The 25,893-nt window shown below is 41.1% G+C and overlaps 1 protein-coding gene across 1 annotated transcript in view; it reads left to right on the top strand.

Annotated features, from left to right (window-relative positions):
* LOC117503517 (multidrug resistance-associated protein 9-like) overlaps window positions 1–25,893 on the top strand; it is a 132,483-nt gene that overhangs the window by 91,096 nt on the left and 15,494 nt on the right. Inside the window, exons 4-11 of the mRNA XM_034162783.1 lie at window positions 687–834; window positions 14,679–14,912; window positions 16,071–16,244; window positions 17,022–17,169; window positions 17,657–17,805; window positions 21,979–22,086; window positions 24,371–24,550; window positions 25,375–25,446. Coding sequence (XP_034018674.1) covers window positions 687–834; window positions 14,679–14,912; window positions 16,071–16,244; window positions 17,022–17,169; window positions 17,657–17,805; window positions 21,979–22,086; window positions 24,371–24,550; window positions 25,375–25,446 — 1,213 coding nt within the window. The remainder of the gene's footprint in view (window positions 1–686; window positions 835–14,678; window positions 14,913–16,070; window positions 16,245–17,021; window positions 17,170–17,656; window positions 17,806–21,978; window positions 22,087–24,370; window positions 24,551–25,374; window positions 25,447–25,893) is intronic.

Raw genomic sequence — 25,893 nt, 5'->3', positions numbered from 1 at the left:
CTCAAGCCCAATGCTTTAAACATTGGACTACCATAGCCCCAATTGGACATCCCAGTTGCATCCCTGGTTTCATAATGAATCTGTTGCTTAGCAACACATTTGAAGAGGCAGATGGGAATGCATTGTTGCATGTATGTTCATGCACATCTTAACAGTAACTACTGGATGAACTAACTGCAATCTAAACAGTCATGGTTAAAAGACTTGCATGTAGGGTGACTGCTATATACCTCCACACTGGTTTGAGATTAAGGGAGGCTCTTACTGCACAAGCCTAAAGGACCCAACCATCTGGCTGTGCTGCTGCATCTTCTGGAAAACTATCTAGAACTGTGCACTAGTGGCTGCAGGTACCTTTTTTGATTGGTAGTAAGACTAGACTTGGCGCTGCCTCTTAGTGATTTTTATCTTGGCGAGCATTGTAAAACAAATTTCTTGACTGAAGCCAAGGCAGGCTCATTAACCTGAAACTTTTTTAAACTGGTGATATTGAGCTCATCTCAGGAGCAAAGCATCACTTTAAGTGAAATCAAAAGCACAAGCTTCTTCCTTAACATCTCATACACCACATTGGAGGTCTTCTAATATTGAAGTCTGTGTTGCCAATGCAATCCTACATGACTCTCTAATTTGCAACTCACTACCTCAACACATAACCCTGAGCTGTGACTTGTTGCAATATGAAGGTTGCAGAACCTGTGGGAGGATGAAGTGAAGAAGGTCGGTCTGGAAAAGGCTTCGGTTGGCAGAGTGATGCTCCGCTCCCAGAGAAAGAGGCTGCTGTTGGCCACCCTGTGTTCTCTTGCCCATCTCGCAACTGTGTTTCTTGCTTCAGTGAGTAATTGACATCTTCAGCTGACACTTACTTGACATGAACCTGACTGGTGTATAAACTCTGGTCCTGTTGCTCCCATAACTAAGCTGTAGTTGTAATCTGTCCATACAGTGAAACACCTGAGGTGGGTTGAAGGTCATGTTACATTAACTACTGGAACAAATTTTAAATCAAAACAAACATCACCTTGATAATACAAGGTGACTCAGACCGATCAGATCTTCATTGTTGCAGAGTGAATCTTTGTCCCCAGCTGGCCAAAGGGATGATCATGGCAATTTCCATCTGCCCCAAAAAGGATACAAGAATTCAGAAAAAACTCCTCACATCCTTAAGTAATTTCCTGAAACTTGGTATACAAGTCCTTGTTATAGGTTGGAAATACACCTCTTGCATTGGTTAAAAAAAAATATTGCATTGGCTCTCAATTTAATTTTATTTATATAGCACCAAATCAGTTGCCTCAAGGCCCTTTACACAAGTTCTAACCTTATCAACCCCCAAAGTAACAGTGGTAAGGGGAAAAACTCCCTCTGAGGAAGAAACCTCAAGCAGACCACACTCAAAGGGGTGACCCTCTGCTTGGGCCATGCTACAGACACAAATTACAGAACAATTCACAAAACAAATATACAGGAAATGATGTTGGTACACAGGACAGGAGGGTCACCAGCAACAAATACAACTTCCATCTCTGGATGGAGCTGCACCTTAAACAGAGAAACAGAATCAGGCATCAGACAAGAAATGCAGTATAATTTGTCAGCATTAAACAAGACAACAGAAGAAATACAAAGGTGATCACTAGCCCTAAGCTTCACTAAAAGACCCAGAATTTAGGTAAAGTTGAGGCTGTGGCACACTCCATTTCCTAAAAAAAATGAATTAAGTGTAAAACAAAACTATACCAGTATTCTAGGCATACAAAAGGGAAAATAAGTGCATCTTAAGTCTGGGCTTGAAAGTCTCTACAGAATCTGACTGTTTAATTGATGCAGGGAGATCATTCCACAGAACAGGGGCACGATAAGAGAAAGCTCTGTCCTGGGGACTTCTTATTCACCCTAGGGACACAAAGTAGTGAGCTCTGAGAACTTATTTGCGGTGCAGAATCCAGATCTTTGTTTAAAAAAAAAAAAAAATCTGCTTGTTCTGTATTGTTGTATAATCCAACAATACACTCAAGGGTTTGCACCACTAATATCTTCAAAAGCATAATTTTAAACAAGGTTTGTGAAATATGAATGGGGCATAAACTGTAGGTCGCCAAAAGAGGTGTGCAACCCTGCAGCTTTTGCTTCAGTGCTGAGATACAAGATCTTTTTCAGATAAGAAAGCAAAAGCTAACTTCAGATTCAAAACCTGCAAATTACACAATTTCTGAAAAACTTCATGCTAGAAAACCTGTGTTGACCAGTCTCATATCATTCAAGTTGGGTCTCAATTTACCAGTTATGACCCTTGATTAACAAATCTAGACTCAGTTTATTTCAGAATGCAGGCAAACCCATGAAACTAACATCCCTTTAAAATGTAGCCAGCACTTGTACCAAAGAAACATTTGTCAGCAGGAGACATCGTGCTCTCGGAGCACTGCTGATAGATATTTTGGGGGAAGGGGGGCAAAGTGGCCAGTTCTGAACAAGTAGTCTAGTTTGCCTTCATTGTAGAATACTCAAATGGTGTTTGGATGGTTGCATAATGAAGATACTTCATGAGAGTTAATGATCAATCTGTTTAATGGCTACTGAGACCTTGACTCCCAATTCAGCTCTTCTAGACTGAAAAAAGTGTGCATTTCCACCTAAATTGCCAGTTCAGTTGGTTTATGACTAAAGTGTATTGGTCAATTTGACCAAGCTTTTAAATGACTCCTTAATTGATCACCTGTTATTTGGCCAAATGACACAAAACACATGGGGTTTGCATCAAAATGTAAGCAGGGTGCACGTAAATGGTAAATGGACTGCATTTATATAGCACTCTTCCATCTGCATCACATGCTCAAAGCACTTTACAATTATACCTTACATTCACCCCGATGTCAGGGTGCTGCCATACAAGGCGTTCACTACACACCAGGAGCAATAGGGGATTAAAGGCCTTGCCCAAGGGCCCTTAGTGATTTTCCAGTCAGGCGGGGATTTGAACCCATGATCTTCTGGACTCAAGCCCAACACCTTAACCACTAGACCATCACCTCCCCTAACCTATAAACATTTTCCACAGAAGGGGGCCCTGTTAAGAAATGTTTGGGAACCATTAATGCAGTCTATGGTGGTGCACTTTAGCCTAACGACGACTCTGCTTAAGTGGTCGCATTTGTCACAGATTTGGGTGACAACTTTCAGAGAGGACTGGCATTGCATAATAATAAAATCAACAGTTCTAACAAGTTAACACACAAGTATGAACAAAACACTGTCAATGACATTAACCTCACTGTGAAATTATAAACAATCCCAGTAAAATTCCAACAAGACAAGGAAACAGCAAAATGCTGGTGAAAGCAATTCTACTTTTATGACTAAGAAAGCTATCAGAACTTCACAAAGCAACATGGCCCATATTTAGATAAACCGGTAACGAAAGTGGACACTTGGTGGTTTGAATCAGACATTAACAATGGAAAACTGGTCAGCTGTGACTTGGCTGAAGTCGTCAACTCAATATTATGTACAATAAACTGAAATCCGCCACGTCGGCAAGCTTGGGTTAAAGCACCAATTCACTGTTAAAAGCTTTCAAGTGATGTTGGCTGAACTTTCCAATTGGGTTAAAAACCTGACTATGAAGGCTGAGTGTCAGCCTACAGGCCAAGCAGCAGTGCAGAGTACCTGACCTTTATGGAATCCCTGGGAGGGGTACTAGATAGTGCTTTGACTGGGGACTCCAGTGTTCTCCTGGGGGACTTCAATGCCCACGTGGGTGGCAACAGTGAGACCTGGAGGGGGGTGATCAGGAAGAACAGCCTCTCTGATCTAAACCTGAGTGGTGTTCAGTTGTTGGACTTCTGTGCTAGCCACAGTTTGTCCATCACGAGCACCATGTTTGAGCACAAGGGTGTCCATAAGTGCACGTGGCACCAGGACACCCTGAGCTGGAGGTCGATGATCGACTTTGTAGTCGAATCATCTGACCTTCGGCCACTTGGGTGAAGAGGGGCTGAGCTGTCAATTGACCACCATCTGGTGGTGAGTTGGATCCGCTGGGAGGGGAGGTAGCCAGTCAGGCCTGGCAGGTCCAAACATATCATGAGGATCTGCTGGGAATGACCGGCGGAACCCTCTGTCAGCGAGGTCTTCAACTCCCACCTTTGGGAGAGCTTCGCCCAGATCCCGGGGGAGGTTGGAGACATGGAGTCCGAGTGGACCATGTTCTCCACCTCAGTTGCTGATGCAGCTGCTCGTTGCTGTCGTCTCTGGTGCCTGTCACAGCAGCACCAAACCTGGTGGTGGATGCCAGCAGTAAGGGATGCTGTCAAGATGGAGTCCTACTTATCTTTGTTGGCAGGTGGGACTCCAGAGGCAACTGACAGGTACCAGCACCAAACCTGGTGGTGGATGCCAGCAGTAAGGGATGCTGTCAAGATGGAGTCCTACTTATCTTTGTTGGCAGGTGGGACTCCAGAGGCAACTGACGGGTACCAGCAGGCCAAGCGTGCTGCAGCCTGTGCAGTCAGAGGCAAAAACTCAGGTCTGGGAGGAGTTTGAGGAGGACTATCGGTCAGCCTCAAAGAAATTCTGGCAAACCGCCCGGCAGAGGCAGAAGCAGCTTTCCACCAACACTGTCTACAGTGCGGGTGGGGTACTGTTGACCCTGACTGGGGATGCTGTCAGGCAGTGGAAGGAATACTTCAAGGATCTCCTCAATCCCATCTTCGGAAGAGGAAGCAGAGACTGGGGACTCGGAGGCGGACTCATCCATCACCCAGGCCGAAGTCACCAAGGTGGTCAGAAAGCTCCTCAGTGGCAAGGCTCCCAGGGTGGATGAAATCCGTCTGGAGTACCTTAAGTCTCTGGATGTTGTGGGAATGTCTTGGTTGACACATCTCTGCAACATTGCGTGGCAGTCGGGGACAGTGCCTCTGGATTGGCAGATGGGGATGGTGGTCCCTCTGTTTAAGAAGGGGGACCAGAGGGTGTGTTCCAACTACAGGGGAATCACATTCCTCAGCCTCCCTGGTAAGGTCTATTCCAGAGTACTGGAAAGGAGAATTCAACCGATAATCGAACCTCTGATTCAGAGGAGCAGTGTGGTTTTCATCCTGGTCACGGCACACTGGACCAGCTCTTACACCCTCCATCGGGTGCTTGAGGGTTCATGGGAGTTCTTCCAACCAGTGCACGTGTTTTGTGGATCTGGAGAAGGTGTCCAACTGTGTCCCTCGAGGCGCCCTGTGGAGGGTGCTCCAGGGTCCTTTAAGGGCTAGCCGGTCCCTGTACGACCACAGCAGGAGCTTGGTTCGCATTGCCGGTAGTAAGTCAAGCCTGTTTCCAGTGCACGTTGGCCTCCGTCAGGGCTGCCCTTTGTCATCGGTTCTGTTCATTACCTATATGGACAATTTCTAGGCGCAGTCAGTGCGTAGAGCCGGTCCAGTTTGAGAACCACAGAATCTCGTCTCTGCTGTTTGCAGACAATGTGGTTCTGTTGGTTTCGTCAGATCAGGACCTTCAGCATGCACTGGAGTGGTTTGCAGCTGAGTGTGAAGCGTCCGGGATGAGGATCAGCGTCTCCAAATCCGAGGCTATGGTTTTTGACTGGAAAAAGGTGCTTTGCCCTCTTCAGGTTGATGGCGTGTCCTTGCCTCAAGTGGAGGAGTTTAAGTATCTCGGGGTCTTGTTCACGAGAGGGACAGAGCATGAGATCGACAGATGGATTGGTGCAGCATTTGCAGTGATGTGGTCACTATCGGACCGTCGTGGTGAAGAGAGCTGAGCGGGGGGGGCAAAGCTCTCGATTTACCGATCGAGCTATGGTCATGAGATTTGGCTCATGACCAAAAGAACGAGTACAAGCGGCTGAGATGAGTTTCCTCTGCAGGGTGGCTGGGCACTCTCTTAAAGATAAGGTGTGGCGCTTGGAGTCGAGCTGCTGCTCCTCCACCTCAAAAGGAGCTAGCTGAGGTGGCTTGGGCATCTTTTTCGGATGCCCCCTGGACACCTCGCTGGAGAGGTGCTCCAGGCATGTCCCATCGGGAGGAGGCTCTGGGGAAGACCCAGGACATGCTGGAGGAACTACATCTTGCAGCTGGCTTGGGAATGCCTCAGGGTTCCCCCGGAGGTGCTGGGGGAGGTGTGTGTGGATCGGGAGGTCTGGGCGGCTTTGCTTGAGCTGCTGCCCCTGTGACCTGACCTCAGATGAAGCAGAAGAAAATGGATGGACCTGATGATGAAAACATTATTCCTCTATTCCCCCCCCCCCCCCCCCCCAAAAAAAAAAAATTGTACCAATGCTGATCTGATGGGCAACATCTGTTTGGGAGCTGAATTCCATGTGTACAACCTTCACTTGCTTTGCTGTATAGGAAAAGGCTGTAAACATGGTGTTCTGTTCTCTGGCATACAACCCTAATTCCAATGAAGTTGGGACACTGTGTAAAATGTAAATTAAAAACAGAATACAATGATTTGCAAATCCCCTTCAGCCTATATTCAACTGAATACACCACAAAGACAACATTTAATGTTCAAACTAAAACTTTGTTTCTGTACAAATATTTGCTACAATTGAAATGGATGCTTGCATCACACTTCAAAAAAGCTGGGACAGTGGTAAACATACCACTGTTACATCACCTTTCCTTCTAACAACACTCAAGCATTTGGGAACTGAGAACACTAATTGTGGAACTCCTCCCCATTCTTGCTTGATATACAACTTCAGTTGTTTAATAGTCTGGGGTCTCCATTGTCGTATTTTGCGCTTCATAATGCGCCACACATTTTCAATGGGTGAAAGGTCTGGACTGCAGGCAGGCCGGTCTCGTATGCGCACTCTTTTACTACAACGCCACACTGTTGTAACATGTGCAGAATGTGGCTTGGCATTTGCTGAAATAAGCAGGGACGTCCCTGAAAAAGACGTTGCTTGGATGACAGCATGTGTTGCTCCAAAACCTGGATGCATCTTTCAGCCCTGATGGTGCCATCACAGATGTAAAAGTTGCCCATGTCATGGGCACTAACACACCCCCATATCACAGATGCTGGCTTTTGAACTTTGCTCTGGTAATAATCTGGATTGTCTTTTTTTACTTGTCCGGAGGACACATCTATGACTTCCAGAAACCACTTGAAATGTGGACTCGTCAAACCACAGCACACTTTTCCACTTTGTGTCTGTCCATTTCAAATGAGCTCAGGCCCAGAGAAGGTGGCAGCGTTTCTAGATGTTAAAGTATGGCTTTTACTTTACATGGTAGTTTCAACTTCTACTTGTAGATGTAACAACAAACGGTTAACTGACAATGGTTTTCTGAAGTGTTCCTGAGCCCACGCAGTAAGATCCACCTTCCTGACACTTGCTCCAACACACCTGAATCCAATGAAAGGCTCATTAAAGCCTGCTACTGAGTCTTTCATTGGATTCAAGTGTGTTGCAGCAGGGAGACAACTGTCTGAACCTGACCAAACTTGGGCACCCCTGCTTTACACAATGTCAGGTTTTTAATGCAGTGCTGCCTGAGGGATCGAAGGTCACAGGCATTCAATGTTGGTTTTTGGCGTTGCTGTAGTTTCCAAATTATTTGAATCTTCTGATTATATTGGGGACTGTAGATGGAATGCCTAAATTCCTTGCAATTGTTGAGAAACATTGTTCTTAGACTGGACTTTTTTTTTCTCACACAGTTCTCAGTGGTGATCCTCACCCCCATCTTTGCTTGTGAATGGATGAGCTGTTGGGGATACTCCTTTTAAACCCAATCATGACACTCACCTGTGGAATGTTCCAAACAGGTGTTCTTTGAGCATTCATCAACTTTCTTAGTCATTTGTTGCCCTGTCTCAGCTTTTTTTTTTTTTTTTAAACATGTTGCAGGCAGGCATCATTTCAAAATGAGCAAGTATTTGCACAAAGTAATTTATCAGTTTGAACATTAAATATCTTGTCTTTGTGGTGTATTCAATAGAATATAGGTTGAAGAGGATTTGCAAGTCATTGTATTTTTAATTTACATTTCAGTTATTGGAATTTGGGTCCCGGAAACTAAACATTCTTTGAATGTTCATTGAACATTTGCAAAGATGGCATGAACGAAGAATGAGGACAGGTAATGTTTGCATGCAAACATTCAATCAAAATTATACAAATGTTCGCAAACATTACCTGTCCTCATTCTTCGTTTATATCATGTTCTTGCGCAATATATCTACAATTTTTATTTTTTTTCTATTGAGAACTAAAAAAATGACAAACTTTCTAAATGTTTTAAAATTCAATAGGATTTATTCCAATAGTGACTTGCAATGTATTTATGGAATTCACATAAAATCAATGCAGAATCTTTTGAAATCACTTACAGATTAAATGATGGAAAAATTCATCTTTACAGGATTAAACATCATTGCTCAAAAATTAAAAAAACACAAATGAAAAATTTTCAACATTACAAAAGACTTTTTACATGGCATACCACCGACAGTACTCCAAAAAATGTTCAGACAAAATAAGAATAAATCTTCGAGAAATAATAAAACCTAAAAAAAAATCTATTGATCTACAACCTACACATTTTAGGAGCAAAAACAAATTCAGCTTAAACATAAATCACCGCTTGAAACAAACTACAATCTTTTAGACATCTACATACAGTTAATACATCATATTTAAGAGCAAAACTGACAGTTTTAAAACAAACATTACACTCAATAAATTCCCGGAAAAAATATTGTAAGTTTTTAATCAAAGATTTGAAGACTCTGACATTTGTCAGATAAGACAATGCAATTAGCTGAACACACATTAAGAGTGAAACTTAACAGTTTAACACACACATTAGAATCAAACTTCCTGAAGAAATTCTTATGACAAAACTAAGTTTTTATCACAGAAGTATAACAGTCAGATACAACAATATAACTGAACACAATTTTTAAAGCAAAATTTAAGTTTTAACAAACGCATTACAATAAAAGTTCCTGAGGAAAGTCATATGATAAATATATCATACAAAATTATTAATTTAAACTAACGTTTGATCCCCAGAGAGTTTTCTCTGGAAGTAAAATTAAATTTTATCAAAAATATTCCATGTACAATGCAAATTAAATGCTGCTAATAAGCGTTATTATGAAATATAAACAATGCTTAAAATACCCTCAGCTGTATGAGCATTGTCTTAATTACATAACTGGTATCCCAGTGCAAAGCGTGTGTGCGCGAGCGCCCTTTATTGTGTTATCCGTGTATCACTGATTCACCTCTGTACCTCATATGTTTATACTGCTGTTGTAGGATAAACTCTAACATTTTATTTACATTTTAATGACATCTAAAGGAGGATGTGTGTGCACATGCATGAGCTTCTGAAAAATGTGGAAGTTGCCTTCGACTGCAGGATGTTAATTTACACAGAAATTAACCTGTTTTGGAGTTGATTCTGCCATGTTGCATTAGCAGCCAGAGAGACCAGATGTCACGGTGCCTTTCTACTGTGACTGGCTGTCACCCCCCCCCCAAAAAGAGATTTGCAGATTAGTTTCTCAAACCTGTAATCTGGGTCAGGAAAAGGTTCAGGATGGTCCCGTCTATACTTTTTCTGCTCGGATAGGATATCTTCGGATTATGGCACAATTGTAGAAATGATGGTAGTACTGTCCATTGATGTGATTTATTGCAGCTGCCATGACAACACTGTAAATTTGTGGCATGTCCCTGGCAAGGCTGCCTTTGACAGTTCTGAATGCCAAAGAAACAGAAGCCGTAGCGTACAAGCCGCCCCTGACAATGCTTGTTGCCGTATCCTTGTTCCATTCCAGGGGTGTATGCAGTTAAGGTACTGATAGGGCATTCCTCTGGTGCCTGGTTCCCTTGTCCTCACCATCAAGTCTGTCATTGGCACTCTTGAGCTGCAAGTTGAAAATTTCCATTGTTAGTCATAAGCAATTATATATATTTTACTGTTCAGATACTGTATAATTTGAGCAGCATGGTCATAACTGGTATTCAACTCAACACCTTATTGGACAGGTCCTATATTTTTAACAAGCTGTTTATTTTGCTTGCAGAATTTTCTCAAGCTAGTTATCAGCGAGGTATACCAGAGAGGTGAAAGCAGATCAGACAAAAATGATTAATCCTATGTACCCACTGCCATTTGTGTAAAGGGCCTTTCACACCACACGCTTTGGAAGCATCAGAGGCGCAACAAAGCAGTTCAAAAAGCATTAGTTTCAATGAAACGCGTAGCTTTTTACAGGCGTCAGAAGTGTCACGTCAAAAGCCGAGCTAAACAGACGCATCTGCCAGGAGCGTCTACATTCCTGCTTGTCGACAGGCCAACATTCAAAGTTCAACCCAATCCAAAGCTTCGCACTGTCCAATAGAAATGTCGGGTCCAAACATGGAAGACTAGTGGCAGAAACCACTGATCTCTACAAAACAAACATATTACAGGACTGTTCATTTATACAGAGCAGTTTTCTGAAGAAAAATCCTTGCAATTTTTTTAACCCCAAAATTAGACTGCAGAATCAATTTGCTATGTTAAAGCTTTTTCTTGGTTCATCAACACACATACAACATGGCGATCCTTCAGCCAGAGTGAAAATCTCCACCCCACCCCCCGCCACATGCGGCACATCAGGGGTGTAGGGAGGCGTTGACACAACACGACTGACTATGCATTGGGAGGCATTGCCTGACGCATATAAAGCATGCAATGTGAAAGGCCCTTTAGTTGCTAGCTTCCATAAATACAGCATGTTTCATAATGTACTATGTCTTAAAAAAAAAAAAACACTGCAAAACAAAGTGAAGAGGACCTAATAAACGGAAAACACATTAACTCACTACTTTGAGTGACTTTACTGGAAGGCCCATTACTTCCAGGCACTGCTTGTAATTGGTTCAAGCCCACACTTCTGGTTTAGCTGGCCATTCTTCAGTTAATCATCCCAGCAGCGCCCACATTGTTCTCTCTCCTGGTATGTCTGGGAACTGACACTTTCAGGGACGGTCCAAGGATGCAGTGCCTCAACTTTGTCATTCAGCTGTTTCATACTGTGAATTATGTCATTCTGGTTCTCCTGGAACACAAAATGTATATTAGATCCACATGTTACAACCTTAATACAGAAGTTCCCACTTTTTTATTAAATACTATGCTTCACAAATGATTAAGCCAATGCTGTTGACCTTTCATTGTGAGCATGGACAAATCTGTGAATGTGGTTGTCCCCCAGAAAAATGTGAAATCTCAAATGCATTCTGGTGCTTTCTCAGGTCTATTTACCCACCAAAAGAATCTCCAAAAATGTATTTCTTTGTTGGGACAGGTCAGTTTTTACACCCCAGATAAGGTGGTAAACCTCAGTAGTATAGCATAGAAGTTCTTATGTTTCAAGTCTATGGTACCATAGACGGTATGCACACACTATGCAAGGGTGATTCTTTAACTACGGGCACTACTGGCCTTGTAAATGTAATTTCCACCACACCATTGCCTTACAATATAAAGCGCCTTGGGGCAATTGTTTGTTGTGATTTGGCGCTATATACATGTGCTCTGTCACTGTTTATCTCCATAGAAACTACCCAAACACTCTTTCATACAAACTGTTTAAAGGGACATTACAGTGTTGTGGTGGAAATTACGGCAATAGTGTGGGACAACTAGTTTAAAAAAAAAAAAATCACAACAGTTGTATGACATTGAATACCCCAATTATGTTTTGATTATTTTATTGATATTTTAAAACATTATAAAACACGTTTCTTGATCATTGAAGATCAAAAGTCTGGGTGTGGGACAAACACAAAATGGCAATATTTGCATATAATGATGCTGAAAAAAGGTGAAAGTCATAGACTACTAGAACAAATTTCTCAACACACTTTCATTGTAAAGATGACAGTGTGAAATTTCCCCTTTTTTCTGTTTTTCATACAATATGATCAAAGGACATAAGTGCCCGTAGTCTAAGAATCACCTGCAAATGAAACGGTATGCAAGGGACACAGAATTTTTTTTATATAAGTCTGAAACTTTATATCAGCAATAAACATGTTTGAGTAACGGGGCCTGTAAATTATTTCTTTTAAGGAAAGAAAGTTGGCATATAAAACTTCATTACTGACAGATCTTACTCTATTTTCAAATTATCTCCAAAATAGAACAGAATATTTCTTGCCAGAAATATTTGAATATTTTGCTTGCTGAATGTGAATTTTAGAATCTACTGGCACAAGACACTATACAATCTTAACCATTATAGTACAAACCTCTGCATAAGGATCAGGCTGATGTGAATCAACTGCAGGCACACACTCAACCGAGTGATCAGATGGAGGATTCACTGATTCAACAACTCTTATGGCAGCCCGCATGGTTGCTGTTGGGGGGGGGGGGGGGGGGACAAGCAATAATCCAAAAATATTATCACAAACTTATCTTCATAAAGTCTCTTTCTGGGCACTGACATTCTTAAACTTCAATTGCTTCAACACAGAGTATATATTTTAGTCAAAACAGGCCTGTGGCTAATGTTAGCGCTCTGCTAGTCAAATGTGTCGGTTTGGTTCCCATTAATCCATGGCTGGCATAATCAAGCTTCAAGCAAGTTTTATTTCTGGCTAAAACGAGTTTGTGCTCACATCAGGTTCCGTTACCTTAAAGTGTCTTGATATTCACAGCATCTATCACGGCACAAAGGCCCCGCCATTTGAAGCTAGCTGCTACCTCATGGTAGCTATGTGGTGGTTCTTTGTGAGGAATCCCAGTCGACGAGCATCCAGCGTTGGTCTCCTCTTCTGCTCTGTGGTCTCTTAATCATAGTATAAAGAGTGAACAGGCAAATCAACTTGTGGAACATAAACTTTTATTTGCTAAAACAGAAGGGAGTTGAGTGCTGTAACTCAGCTGTCTTCTTCTGTTCTGTTAAACAGCAGGGTTTAACCCAACTCGGTGCACTACTGCCACCAACTGGTTCGTGAGCAGCACTGCAAGCAACTGTGAAGCAGCAAATATTAACAATTTAATAGTAAATAGATCTATGTACACAAACTACTTTAAATAAAATGAATTCATTTGAATTGTATCCTCTAATGTTGGTCAAACTTTTTTAAAATAAAGCACTATAGTGCTTCAGATGTTCTGACCCAATTATTACAGTAGTTTTGTGAGACGGCATTTCTGAGCTGATGAATCTGCTCTGGCTTTACCTTTAACCACGAAGGAACCAAACACTTAGGCTAGAAATTTAACTTAATTGGCAATACTTGAATGTATGTGATTACAGGAAATTATACACAATGACCACTTTTCTTTTTTTTTTTTTTACCAGAATGAGTATGTTGCATTTTACATACAGAAATGATTGTATCCAGGTGTTACAATTATATTGTGTACAATGTACATGTTTTACCCTGGATAATTATATCATGCCTCACTGCAAACATGAATTAAGCAGCTGATATTAAAGGAATCAAAGCAGGAAATATGTTACGGTAACACTGTTCGACTGTGACATGAAGTCATCCTCAAAGCGAAACACTAAACCCTGGACAAATGTTCATTCTGGAAATGTGAAATCTAGTTGATTTCTGCCACTGTAACATGTGACTGCTATATTCATCATGTTCAGCATGTTTGAACTGCAATCTGTGAAGTGACCAGTTAAAAAAAAAAAAAAAAAGTCTGAGCTGTTTTATTTAAATGTCAATGTTTCCTGCTCATGCATGTTGAAAACATTATTTTGTAAATCAATTTTTAATACCTTTTATGTATTTTTCCTTATTTACAAAAATGCTAGATATGATTTTATAAAATTTGGCAAAATGTATGTAACTCAGGCCTGTGGGACCTCTGCAATTGCAATCTGTTTCCATTAAAAAAAAAAAAAAAAATTGGTAGATGACAATACGTCTGTAGTGACGTAAATTATTTTGCAAAATTAATATTCCAATTAACAGAGTGCAAGTTGCCCCAAGACATATTTCTGAGTTACCTCTGTCAGTTTATCACAGTAATCTTGAAACTATATATTCAGTAGGCCTGAATAAATCATAAATCGACAAATTCTTGGTTACCATGGTAGTGCTTAAATTAATTCCTATTCATTCTGTTTACACATAATTTAAATGGAGTCCAACATTAACTTTCTGTATGCAGTAAATGATATTTAATGTTTTCCTGTAATATGAAATTTTATATATACATATACACACTCTTATTTAGAGGCAAGCTTTACACATGAACATTATGTGAATGTTCGCAAACACACTGCACATTAAGCATGCATTCTATGAACATTTGATTTTTTGCAAATGTTTTGTCTGTTTGTTCCATACAAACAATTCAACATTAAATCAATGTTCGCAAACTTGCTGAACAGTAAATGAACATTCTATGAACATTTGTTTGATGTTCGCTTCCGGGTGGGTAATTCAGAAGGTAATAAATGAGCTCCAGTACTCAAATCATACAGCCAGATGTCTTTGAATCCTCCAGACCCCTTAACAGCTGGTCATGTGACAAACTAGGCTACTTGGAATTTAAAGACTGATGTTCCAACTCTTGAATTGACAGTTGGAATGTTGCACTCCTCCTGTCTTGGTAAATTATAGATGCTCTAAAGAATGACCTCCAGGGTTGACTAACATTTCTGCTTTTCTCCTGTAGGGAATCCTCATCAATGACTTCGTCAAGTATCTGAACAATGAAACGGCCACATTGTTGCACGGTGGTATTCTGTGTGTGATCCTGGCCACACTGGTGATGTCTAGAGTCTTCCTTCACTCAGCGTCTTCTACAATTGGAATACAGACAGCCGGCAGGATGAAGGTAGCCTTCACTGCACTCGGCTTCCAGAAGATCATGAGTCTGAAGGGCAACAAAGACATCTGTACTGGCAAGGTTTGGATCTGAACCTGCTGACAGTCTTAACTAAGAGCCCTGTCCCACTGGCGTTTAGGAGCATTTGCGTATGGATTGCGCACAAAATTGGCCCATATTCGCCAAACATCCGCAATATCCGTGTAACATGCCTGTATGAGTCGGCCGTCATCCGAACACGCCCATGATCATCCGCAGAGGCACGCATGTCCGCAGCCAGGATTTTTGAGCTGTTCAAAAATCTGAAAGCGGATAACGTCCACCTCATATACTCAAGTCATACACAATACATACTCACACTATGCGCTGTATATCCGCAACTGACAGGGATTTGCAGTTTGACAGCGGACCAGGACAGTGTGTAAAACAGATATATATCGTGCCTATCATGTCCACATCACAAACTAAAATATGTTGTAGCGACTGCATACAGATTGGCCACGTATAAAGCGTTTTTATTACACCTGCTTTGCAGATGATTTGCGGACATTCTGTCAATGCATAACAAAGGCATCACGTAAACCCAAAGTACTATATTTGGCAGAAAGCACCATACCTGACAGTCGGTGCCGGTCCAGCTGTGTAAATCCACAAAGATGTAGCTGCTGCAATCCAGGACTTTTATTTAACACCAACAAAAGGAAGAGTTGCTGTTTATAGCCACAACTCACGCTGAAGTCTGTTTTCTGTGAGGCTTTCAAAAGAAGAAAAAAAATCGCTCCCCAAACTCATGAACAGTTAACCCTCACATGACAACAAGAACATTAACTCTGTGATCAACTTGTCCAAGTCCAGCAAATACTCCAGAGGCTGTATTGTTGGTGTTAATAGTGATGCTGACGGCCCGAGTGAGCTTATTTTATGACCGCAATGCAGATGCCGTGCACGCACAACACATGCGCGATGCATTCATAATACACCCGTAATGCTGCCGTGATAATCTGTGTTGGATCAGTTTCCTCACTACATGTTATATAACCATGATTGTTCATCATATATTCACTGTGTATTATTATCTCCGTGATTCATACTGGGACATTTGCCATTTTTGTTACGGACAACAACGAACACCTGCAATTTGTATACTCAATTCATGCTCAATTGATCCTCTCCCCAGTGGGACAGAGCCCTAAGATGCTACTTTAACCCAGTGACTGGAATCTGTTTGTGTCCCTGCAGATGATTAATGTTCTGATCACCGAGAGTTACAAGCTGTATGAACTGGCACTTTTTGCAGCTTTGATGTTGCCTGCATTACTGATGTTCATCATCATGACCATTTATGCCACCTACATCCTAGGTTACTCTTTCCTTATTGGTGCTGGTATTGTCTGCAGCTTCGCTTTTATGCAGGTCTGTTTAAATTATATGCAAAGTGACATTGTGGTCCCTTATGACCCCCCCCCCCCCCCCCCCAGCCATTGTTGCATCTTTAAGGGGGGGGGGGGGTGTAAATAACACCAGCCAGATGTATGCTTATTGATATTAGGTGTGAAGCATTACAATCACATCTTAGAACTACTGTAACTTTGCTGTGAATTGTGGCAACAGCCCAAGAATAGAAGGATTTACAGCTGCAGAAACCTTGTGGCAGATATCTAATGTCCAAAGTTAAATTAACTGCCACTTCAGGCCCACCAGTAGGGGGAAAACCCCCTGATTAGGATGGGCATTACTGGTTATACTCTGCTACAGTGTATGTGGGGGGACACAATCTCATGCAGGACATAATGAGGAATCCATGGGGCATAACCCTTGAAGCACAGTGACAATGTCCCACCAGCCTTTTGCCTTTATTAAAAATGAGGGGGCAGGACTGCACATAATTGCTTGAGGACACTTGAGTCTTTAACAAGATCAAACTGTAGTTATTAAGGGAAACATTTATTTGTTAAATAATGGTGTCAGCTGAGTTTACTTGGTAATACTTGAAATGGCTGTTTGAAGTTTAGTGAGTCACTTGGGTTGCATGATTTGACCTGAATTTAACTTCTGCTCCTATCATTGAGGAAGCTCAAGTGGGTGTGGAGGAGCTGCAAGCATCCATAGCAGTTGGGAAAGTGTTATATCTGGCAAACTTGTTTGACAAGATGAATCAACTTCTTTTTTTTTTTTTTTTCTTCCTTTCAGAGTGTCTTGTCTAAAGTTTGTAGCTGGCTTTTGGGCAAAGTGCATGTGATCACTGACAGTAAAGGCAACACAATAAAGGAGATTCTGTCATCTATGAAGGCCATCAAGATGTATGTTTGGGAAAAACTCTTCCAAGAGAAAATTACAGGTAGGAGTCAGAGTTCAGAGTGTGTAAAAAGAGCTTTTGGGCCAAATAGACTTCTGTCAAAAACTTCCTGAAGACTGATTCTGTTGCTGACGTTAACACTGTTTGAGCACAGTATCATGGGCCCATTGCAGTAACTGCATGGGGAGAAGAGGAACATCATAATATTCCTGAGGGACACAGGTATTGGGCAACACCTACTATTGCAGATGTGCAACTCCAGGCCACACAAGTTTTCCCCTTTAATTTTTTTTTTCTGAAAGAAAATATATTTGGATAACTAAAGCATTTAATATCAAACTATGCATAAACATGCAAATCTTATGACTGAAGAAATTTCAAGTAATCTGTTTCACCTGGTATTTGTCAGCCTAACTTGACCTCAGTTTAATTCACCATCAAGCTGTGCTTTGACATGAGCTCTAAACATTGTGCTATCAACACTGGACTTAAATTGTTCTTTCAATAATTCTCAGCACTTGTTCTGCAGGAATACGTAACAAAGAAGCAAACAGTCTGACGAACGTGGTTTTCATCCAGAACTACAATGGAACAATCGGTCCCATGGTTCCCACCATTGCTATTGCAATAACCTTCATTCTCCACACACAGTTGGGCTACCCACTTAACATCCACACCGTGAGTGTAACCACCATTACTGCTGTGAAGGGATGTTCTTCCTATTGGTCTACATGATTACTGTAAATTCTGACAACACTGCTTACACTAAGCTGTAGACTTTCCCTGTGCAATTCTACCAGAGTTGTCAAGTTACATAAGGGATTACAATCTGAGTAATGTGTGCCACATTCACACAGAACACCCTGGGGTACTCAGTCACACAAATACTGTATTTCTATCTCTGATACTTGTTGGGGGAAGGCTCACAAAGCTTTTAGTAACGTCTGAGACTCTGCTTTAAAACACTCACCTTGGGCACATCAGCCAGTCTGAAAAATAAACTTGACACTTACTGAATCATGGCATTTGAAGAAGATACAGAAGCAAAACTGGCAAGAGCTTGAAAGATATGTTGGACAGAATTCATAACACAATATTTGTTTTGATTGGTGTATGCTTGCAGAAATGCTACAGGTATATCACCATATGAGACAATAACCAGAACAACAGACTGCTCAAATCAAAGTAACTCATGTTGACATCACTCTGAGCAAACATCCCAGTGCACTGACTGGAATGTGTCCAAAGAAAGGAGCTGCAGCTAACTGCAGTGGTTACATTAAGTGTCATGACTCATTGAGATCCATCTGTTTTTGATGCAGTTTATAAAACTGACTTCAGGTGGGGGTGTAGTGTCATCTGTACAGAGCATTGAACCATGCAAGCTGGTATAAAATCCACAGCTCCTGAAAATTACATTTCCAACTTCCCAACCCCAGAGCTTTAATTTGATATTAAGAACATCAGAAACCACTAACTCAACACTTGTAGACAGACGTAACGATTTTGTCTTTGCACAGCATGTTAAACACTAGCCCATTTCCCATGGGGATCCACGGGCTTTAGATGGGGTTGTTTATAAAATATGTAGCCAACATTTTTCATGGGTGGTAATAACTATGCAAAGTTTTACAGTATGGAATGGCATGAGTCCAGAATGTAATTACATTATATGTGATTTTGCCAACTTCTGATTGGTCCACATGCTGAGTGGACTGCTGGTGCAACTTAGCGCTAGCCAATCGAGCAACGCCTTCTATCGATAACAACCAATCAGAACGCGATACGCCTACTTTGGCCCGCTTAGAGGTGAGTCATGACGACGCCATGTACACAATGCAGTAAAAACTAAGGGCACAGGGAAAAAAAAAAATGCTGCAGCTGCTCCTCAGTCTTCTCACAAATGTTTAAATACAGTACATAAGTCCTGATCACAGACTGATTGCCAGACAGGACATGTTCAGTAAAGTCCGGACATCTCCAGTCCACTCAGATGATTCGTTCATGCGCACACATGTGAACAATTAAAAGAAAAAAAAAGGCTGCCTGCACTCCTCACTCTCCACAAACTTTCATCACTGTGTTAAAGAAAGGACATAAGTCCTGCTCACAGACTGATTGCCAGAGACAGGACATGTCCACATCAAGTATAACTCCAGACACCTCCACATTTACTCAGACGCATCTCCCAGTCAAAGTAGGAAAGATAAACTAACAGAACTTGGAGCGCAGACCTGCAGCTCAGCACAAGAACAAATATAATCTACAACCCCTCGCAATAATTATGGAATCACCGGCCATGGAGGATGTTCATTCAGTTGTTTAATTTTGTAGAAAAAAGCAGATCACAGACATAACACAAAACTAAAGTCATTTCAAATGGCAACTTTCTGACTATAAGAAATCAGGAAAAATAATTGTGGCAGTCAGTAATGGTTACTTTTTTAGACCAAGCAGAGGGAAAAAAATATGGTCTCACTCAATTCTGAGGAATAAATTATGGAATCACCCTGTAAATTTTCATCCCCAAAACTAACACCTGCATCAAATCAGATCTGCTCGTTAGTCTGCATCTAAAAAGCAGTGATCACACCTTGGAGAGCTGTTGCACCAAGTGGACTGACATGAATCATGGCTCCAACATGAGAGATGTCAATTGAAACAGAGGATTATCAAACTCTTAAGAAGGTAAATCATAACACAATGTTGCAAAAGATGTTGGTTGTTCAGTTAGCTGTGTCTAAACTCTGGACCAAATACAAACATGGGAAGGTTGTTAAAGGCAAACATACTGGTAGACCAAGGAAGACATCAAAGCGTCAAGACAGAAAACTTAAAGCAATATGTCTCAAATCGAAAATGCACAACAAAACGAATGGGAGGAAACTGGAGTCTGTCTGTGAATGAACTGTAAGAAACCGCCTAAAGGAAATGGGATTTACATACAGAAAAGCTAAACGAAAGCCATCAACACCTAAACAGAAAAAAACAAGGTTACAATGGGCTAAGGAAAAGCAATCGTGGATGACCAGATGAGTCATATTCAGTGATGAATCTCGAATCTGCATTGGGCAAGGTGATGATGCTGGAACTTTTGTTTGGTGCCGTTCCAATGAGATTTATAAAGATAACTGCCTGAAGAGAACATGTAAATTTCCAGAGTCATTGATATGGGGCTGCATGTCAGGTAAAGGCACTGGGGAGATGGCTGTCATTACATCATCAATAAATGCACAAGTTTATGTTGATATTTTGGACACTTTTCTTATCCCATCAATTGAAAGGATGTTTGGGGATATCATTTTTCAAGATAATGCATCTTGCCATAGAGCAAAAACTGTGAAAACATTCCTTGCAAAAAGACACACAGGGTCAATGTCATGGCCTGCAAATAGTCCAGATCTTAATCCAATTGAAAATCTTTGGAAGTTGAAGAAAATGGTCCATGACAAGGCTCCAACCTGCAAAGCTGATCTGGCAACAGCAATCACAGAAAGTTGGAGCCAGATTGAAGAGTACTGTTTGTCACTCAAGTCCATGCCTCAGAGACTGCAAACTTTTATAAAAGTCAGAGGTGGTGCAACAAAATACTAGTTATGTGTTGGCACGTTCTTTTGTTTTTCATGATTCCATAATTTTTTCCTCAGAATTGAGTGATTTTGTTTCCCCCCCCCCTGCTTGGTCTAAAAAAGTAACCGTTACTGACTTCCACAATTTTTTTTTTTTTCCTGATTTCTTATAGTGTTTCTTAAAGCCAGAAAGTTGCCATTTGAAATGACTTTAGTTTTGTCATGTCTGTGATCTGCTTTTTTGTACAAAATTAAACAACTGAATGAACATCCTCCGAGGCCGGTGATTCCATAATTTTTTTTTTTTTTTTTTTTTTTTTTGCCAGGGGTTGTAGAAGATAAATCAGAGTGCACAGTCTGTCTGCTGTGCGCACCTGACAGACATTCCTGCATCGTCATAACACCACAGGAAGCTTGAGGCAGCACCGGTGTGAAAGGGGCTTTAGAGATTGTGCTCATGAAGTATTTTGGACCTGTTGTTGCAGTATGACAGTAATAATAGAGTTGAAACTTGAGAGTGACGTTTTAATGTTTGACAAACTCCCAGTTTTCTTGTTTACCATATAATAAAACAGTTATAGACTTTTGATTGAGGTGTACCCGTGATTATGCGGACCTGGTCAGGATGAGGTTCACCAAGGCCTTGGCTAAGGTGAACCTCATCCTGACCAGGTCCGCATAATCACGGGTACACCTCAATCAAAAGTCTAACTGTATATTATTCACTTCTAATTTCTCAAATTAGTCCTATTAATGTTCTGTTTTGGCAACATTCATCCTTGACCCAAAATACATGAGCATACCAAACGGCAAATGCCCGCTCTCCCCAATTTGTCTGTAATCAAAGCCATAAGCACATACACATGCAGAAACCACTTGGCTTTTATTTAACACTAGGTTAGTGTAGCATAATCATACAGAACCTTTTAATACTGATGATTACAAATATTGATTCCAACTTTAACATTTAGAAACTATTTACCTGGACAAAGATGGGTACATCTGCATATATCAATCAACTGCCAAATAACTATAAACCAGCATTCTGTGGATTTTTCACAGACAATGATGCCCCAACCATTGTGTTGGGTGAACACCAGGAAGGATGGTAGCGACTGGTACAGTCTCTGTAAGCAATCAGCTGACACTATTTGCACATCTTCACCAGCATGTGGGTGATCCTTTGAGGATCCTGACTAATAATGCTACTCAGACTCGCTTTAGCATCAGCATATTAACACTGAAATGTCTCTTAGCTTGTCACACGACTTTCTGTTGCCAGGGTTTTCCTGTCCTTGCTGTCATGAACTGTGTGAAGATCTTGTTGGCTCTGGTTCCTGCTGTGCTCAAGTTCTCCTCTGAAACTTCTGTGGCAATGAAGCGCATGAAGGTAACTTCAACTCTGGAGTATGTAAAACATCTTTTGAATTGTTAAAGCATGTTTGTACCACTGACTTCAAAGCAAGTTATAATTACTACATACAACCCCTGGCAAAAAATTATGGAATCACTGGCCTCGGATGATGTTCATTCAGTTGTTTAATTTTGTAGAAAAAGCAGATCAGACATGACACAAAACCAAAGTCATTTCAAATGGCAACTTACTGGCTTTAAGAAACACTAAGAAATCAGGAAAAACAATTGTGGCAGTCAGTAACGGTTACTTTTTTAGACCAAGCAGAGGGAAAAAAATATGGAATCACTCAATTCTGAGGAAAAAATTATGGAATCATGAAAATGAATGCTCCACATCACTAGTATTTTGTTGCACCACCTCTGGCTTTTATAACTGCTTGCAGTCTGAGGCATGGACTTAATGAGTGACAAACAGTACTCTTCATCAATCTGGCTCCAACTTTCTCTGATTGCTGTTGCCAGATCAGCTTTGCAGGTTGGAGCCTTGTCATGGACCATTTTCTTCAACTTCCACCAAAGATTTTCAATTGGATTAAGATCCAGACTATTTGCAGGCCATGACATTGACCCTATGTGTCTTTTTGCAAGGAATGTTTTCAGTTTTTGCTCTATGGCAAGATGCATTATCATCTTGAAAAATGATTTCATCATCCCTAAACATCCTTTCAATTGAACGGATAAGAAAAGTGTCCAAAATATCAACGTAAACTTGTGCATTTATTGATGATGTAATGACAGCCATCTCCCCAGTGCCTTTACCTGACATGTAGCCCCATATCATCAATGACTGGAAATGTACATGTTCTCTTCAGGCAGTCATCTTTATAAATCTCATTGGAACGGCACCAAACAAACATTCCAGCATCATCACCTTGCCCAATGCAGATTCGAGATTCATCACTGAATGACTTTCATCCACAGTCCAGGATTGCTTTTCCTTAGCCCATTGTAACCTTGTTGTTTTCTGTTTAGGTGTTAATGATGGCTTTCATTTAGCTTTTCTGTAGGTAAATCCCATTTCCTTTAGGCGGTTTCTTATAGTTAGGTCACAGACATTGACTTCAGTTTCCTCCCATTCGTTCCTCATTTGTTTTGTTGTGCATTTTCAATTTTTGAGACATTGCTTTAAGTTTTCTGTCTTGACGCTTTGTCTTCTTTGGTCTACCAGTATGTTTGCCTTTAACAACCTTCCCATGTTTGTATTTGGTCTAGAGTTTAGACACAGCTGACTGTGAACAACCAACATCTTTTGCAACATTGCATGACGATTTATCCTCTTAAGAGTTTGATAATCCTCCTTTGTTTCAGTTGACGTCTCTCGTGTTGGAGCCATGATTCATGTCAGTCCACTTGGTGCAACAGCTCTCCAAAGTGTGATCACTCCTTTTTAGATGCAGACTAAAGAGCAGATCTGATTTGATGCCATCAGAGAAAGTTAGAGCCAGATTGATGAAGAGTACTGTTTGTCAATCATTAAGTCCATGCCTCAGAGACTGCAAGCTGTTATAAAAGCCAGAGGTGGTGCAACAAAATACTAGTGATGTGTTGGCACGTTCTTTTGTTTTTCATGATTCCATAATTTTTTCCTCAGAATTGAGTGATTCCATTCCCCCCCCGCTTGGTCTAAAAAAGTAACAGTTACTGACTGCCACAATTTTTTTTTTTTCTTGATTTCTTAGTGTTTCTTAAAGCCAGAAAATTGCCATTTGACATGACTTTAGTTTTGTGTCATGTCTGTGATTTGCTTTTGTTGTTTTTTTTCTCAAAAAAACTGAATGAACATCCTCCAAGGCCGGTGATTCCATAATTTTTGCCAGGGGTTGTAATCTACATCAGTCTTGACCTTTCAATGGCTGTTGTGATGGAAGTCAGCTGCATCTAAACTGACACTTCCTGGGCAAACTTTGTAACTTCAACAGTAACAAAAGGAATGTTTACACTAAAGATGTGAAACTGCTTCAGTGTTGTGTACACCAAATATAACATGTGGGGCTTAATGGAAGTTTATAAAACATTCAGGTTTCTCCCTCAAGGTGCAAATTGCTGACAATTTTGACTTTACCCCAAATTGCAGTGAATTAAACTGTGCTACCTCTAAATTTGCCACCAGTGACGGTCAACATCTGACTCAAAATGATACTTGACTTTGGTAATTAAACTTTCAAATGGCCTTGAACATCCAGTAAGTCTGCTACAATTAATGTCCACATGTTCAACCTGTCAAACATCTGACTGTTGCAGAGCTCTCATTTCTACAGAGTATAATGCAGATGAAAAACCCAGAGCCATATATCCAGGTGGGCAACAATGAGTCACCTGCAATAATCATGGACAATGCCACCCTGTCCTGGGAGGCACTTGACAATGATACTCAGTCCCAAACTGGAAGCTCTAGAAACCAACCAGCCCTAAGCAGAATCTCCTTCAGCCTGCCAAAGGTGAGCAATGTTACTGGGTTTTATGTTGCCACAAAGACTCAAACTGAACAGTCTCATATTAAAAACCTCCAGTTGTTGACATGCTGCTTATTGTCAAACCCACGATTGCAACGTGCATGTCTAATAACACTCACCTCTGGCAAACTGGGCAGAACTGATCTGCTTGTTCTCACTAATCACATGCAAACATGCGTCAGTTGACAAAAGCATAGAATTCATCACAGAACAGCAATGAAGTTGACATTTGTTCAAACTACAACTATATTGTAGTGAAACAGTTATCTTGCCTTTGCATCTTTAGTCTTGTTGTCGTCTCTCGTCCTGTTGTGTTTGATCATTGTTCATTGTGCTGATGGGTTTTTTCCTGCATTGCTGCAGCATGATTCAATGCAGCAGCAATGAAGGTTTTTCTTTCCCGAGTCTTACCTTGTGTGTGTGCTTTTTATGTGTTCATGTACCAGGCCGGCTTATGTGTGTGTCGTTTGTCATGAGGCCGGTCATGGTTTGCTCAGCCCTGCTGTTGACCTAAGGCAGGACATGCATCTGGAGCTGGTCCCTGGGCGCCTAAAGGCGACTTCTGCTCCTAACTGGCAATTAGGATGGGTTAAATGCAGTAAACACATTTCATTGTGCAGGGAACATGTTCCTTTGCGCATATGACAATAAAATTCTTTCGAATCCTTGTAACGATCTTTTTCCGTTTGTGAAATGGATACACCGAGTTGAGGTTTGTAAGTGACACTAACTTGCTTAACAGTAATGTTTAACATCCATGATGGTGGAAAGTTTAACCTGACCCTACTACAGTCTTTCTTCTCTTTCAGGGCAAACTTCTGGGCATCTGTGGGACTACAGGATGTGGCAAAACCTCACTAATCTGCAGCATTCTGGAGCAGGTTGGGACTTAATATCTCTTAAGAGACAAATGAACACTAAAGTTTATCTGTTCCAGAATTAACATTATTCCTGTAGCCAGTTATCACAATGTTGTGATGACTTTCACCTCCAGTGTTACTACACTGGGTGGGAAAATAAGGTCATTCCTTATGAGGTCAACCGCAAACATTATCCCTGCTCAAACAAGCCCCTAGCATGTTACTGAATCACTGCTATTCAACATAGAGAATATCTCAACTTCCTCTTTCTGCCGTCTTGTCAAAGACAGTCTTAGGTTTAAGTCATTTGCCCTCCATAACAGTTTTGCACGTTTGGAGCGCTCAAGGTCAAAGATGTTTTGTGACTAATATTTATCTTACCAAGGGAAAATTCTAAGCTTTTTCTTAGAATGATTTCACTAAGAGCTACATTTAGCCTTCAGACATTTTGTGGATTAATGTCCAGGC

The sequence above is a fragment of the Thalassophryne amazonica genome, chromosome 2 (assembly GCF_902500255.1).
Source record: "Thalassophryne amazonica chromosome 2, fThaAma1.1, whole genome shotgun sequence".
Classification (NCBI taxonomy): Eukaryota; Metazoa; Chordata; class Actinopteri; order Batrachoidiformes; family Batrachoididae; genus Thalassophryne; species Thalassophryne amazonica.
Note: the sequence above shows the minus strand (reverse complement) of the source record. Positions and strands in the feature narration are given on the sequence as shown.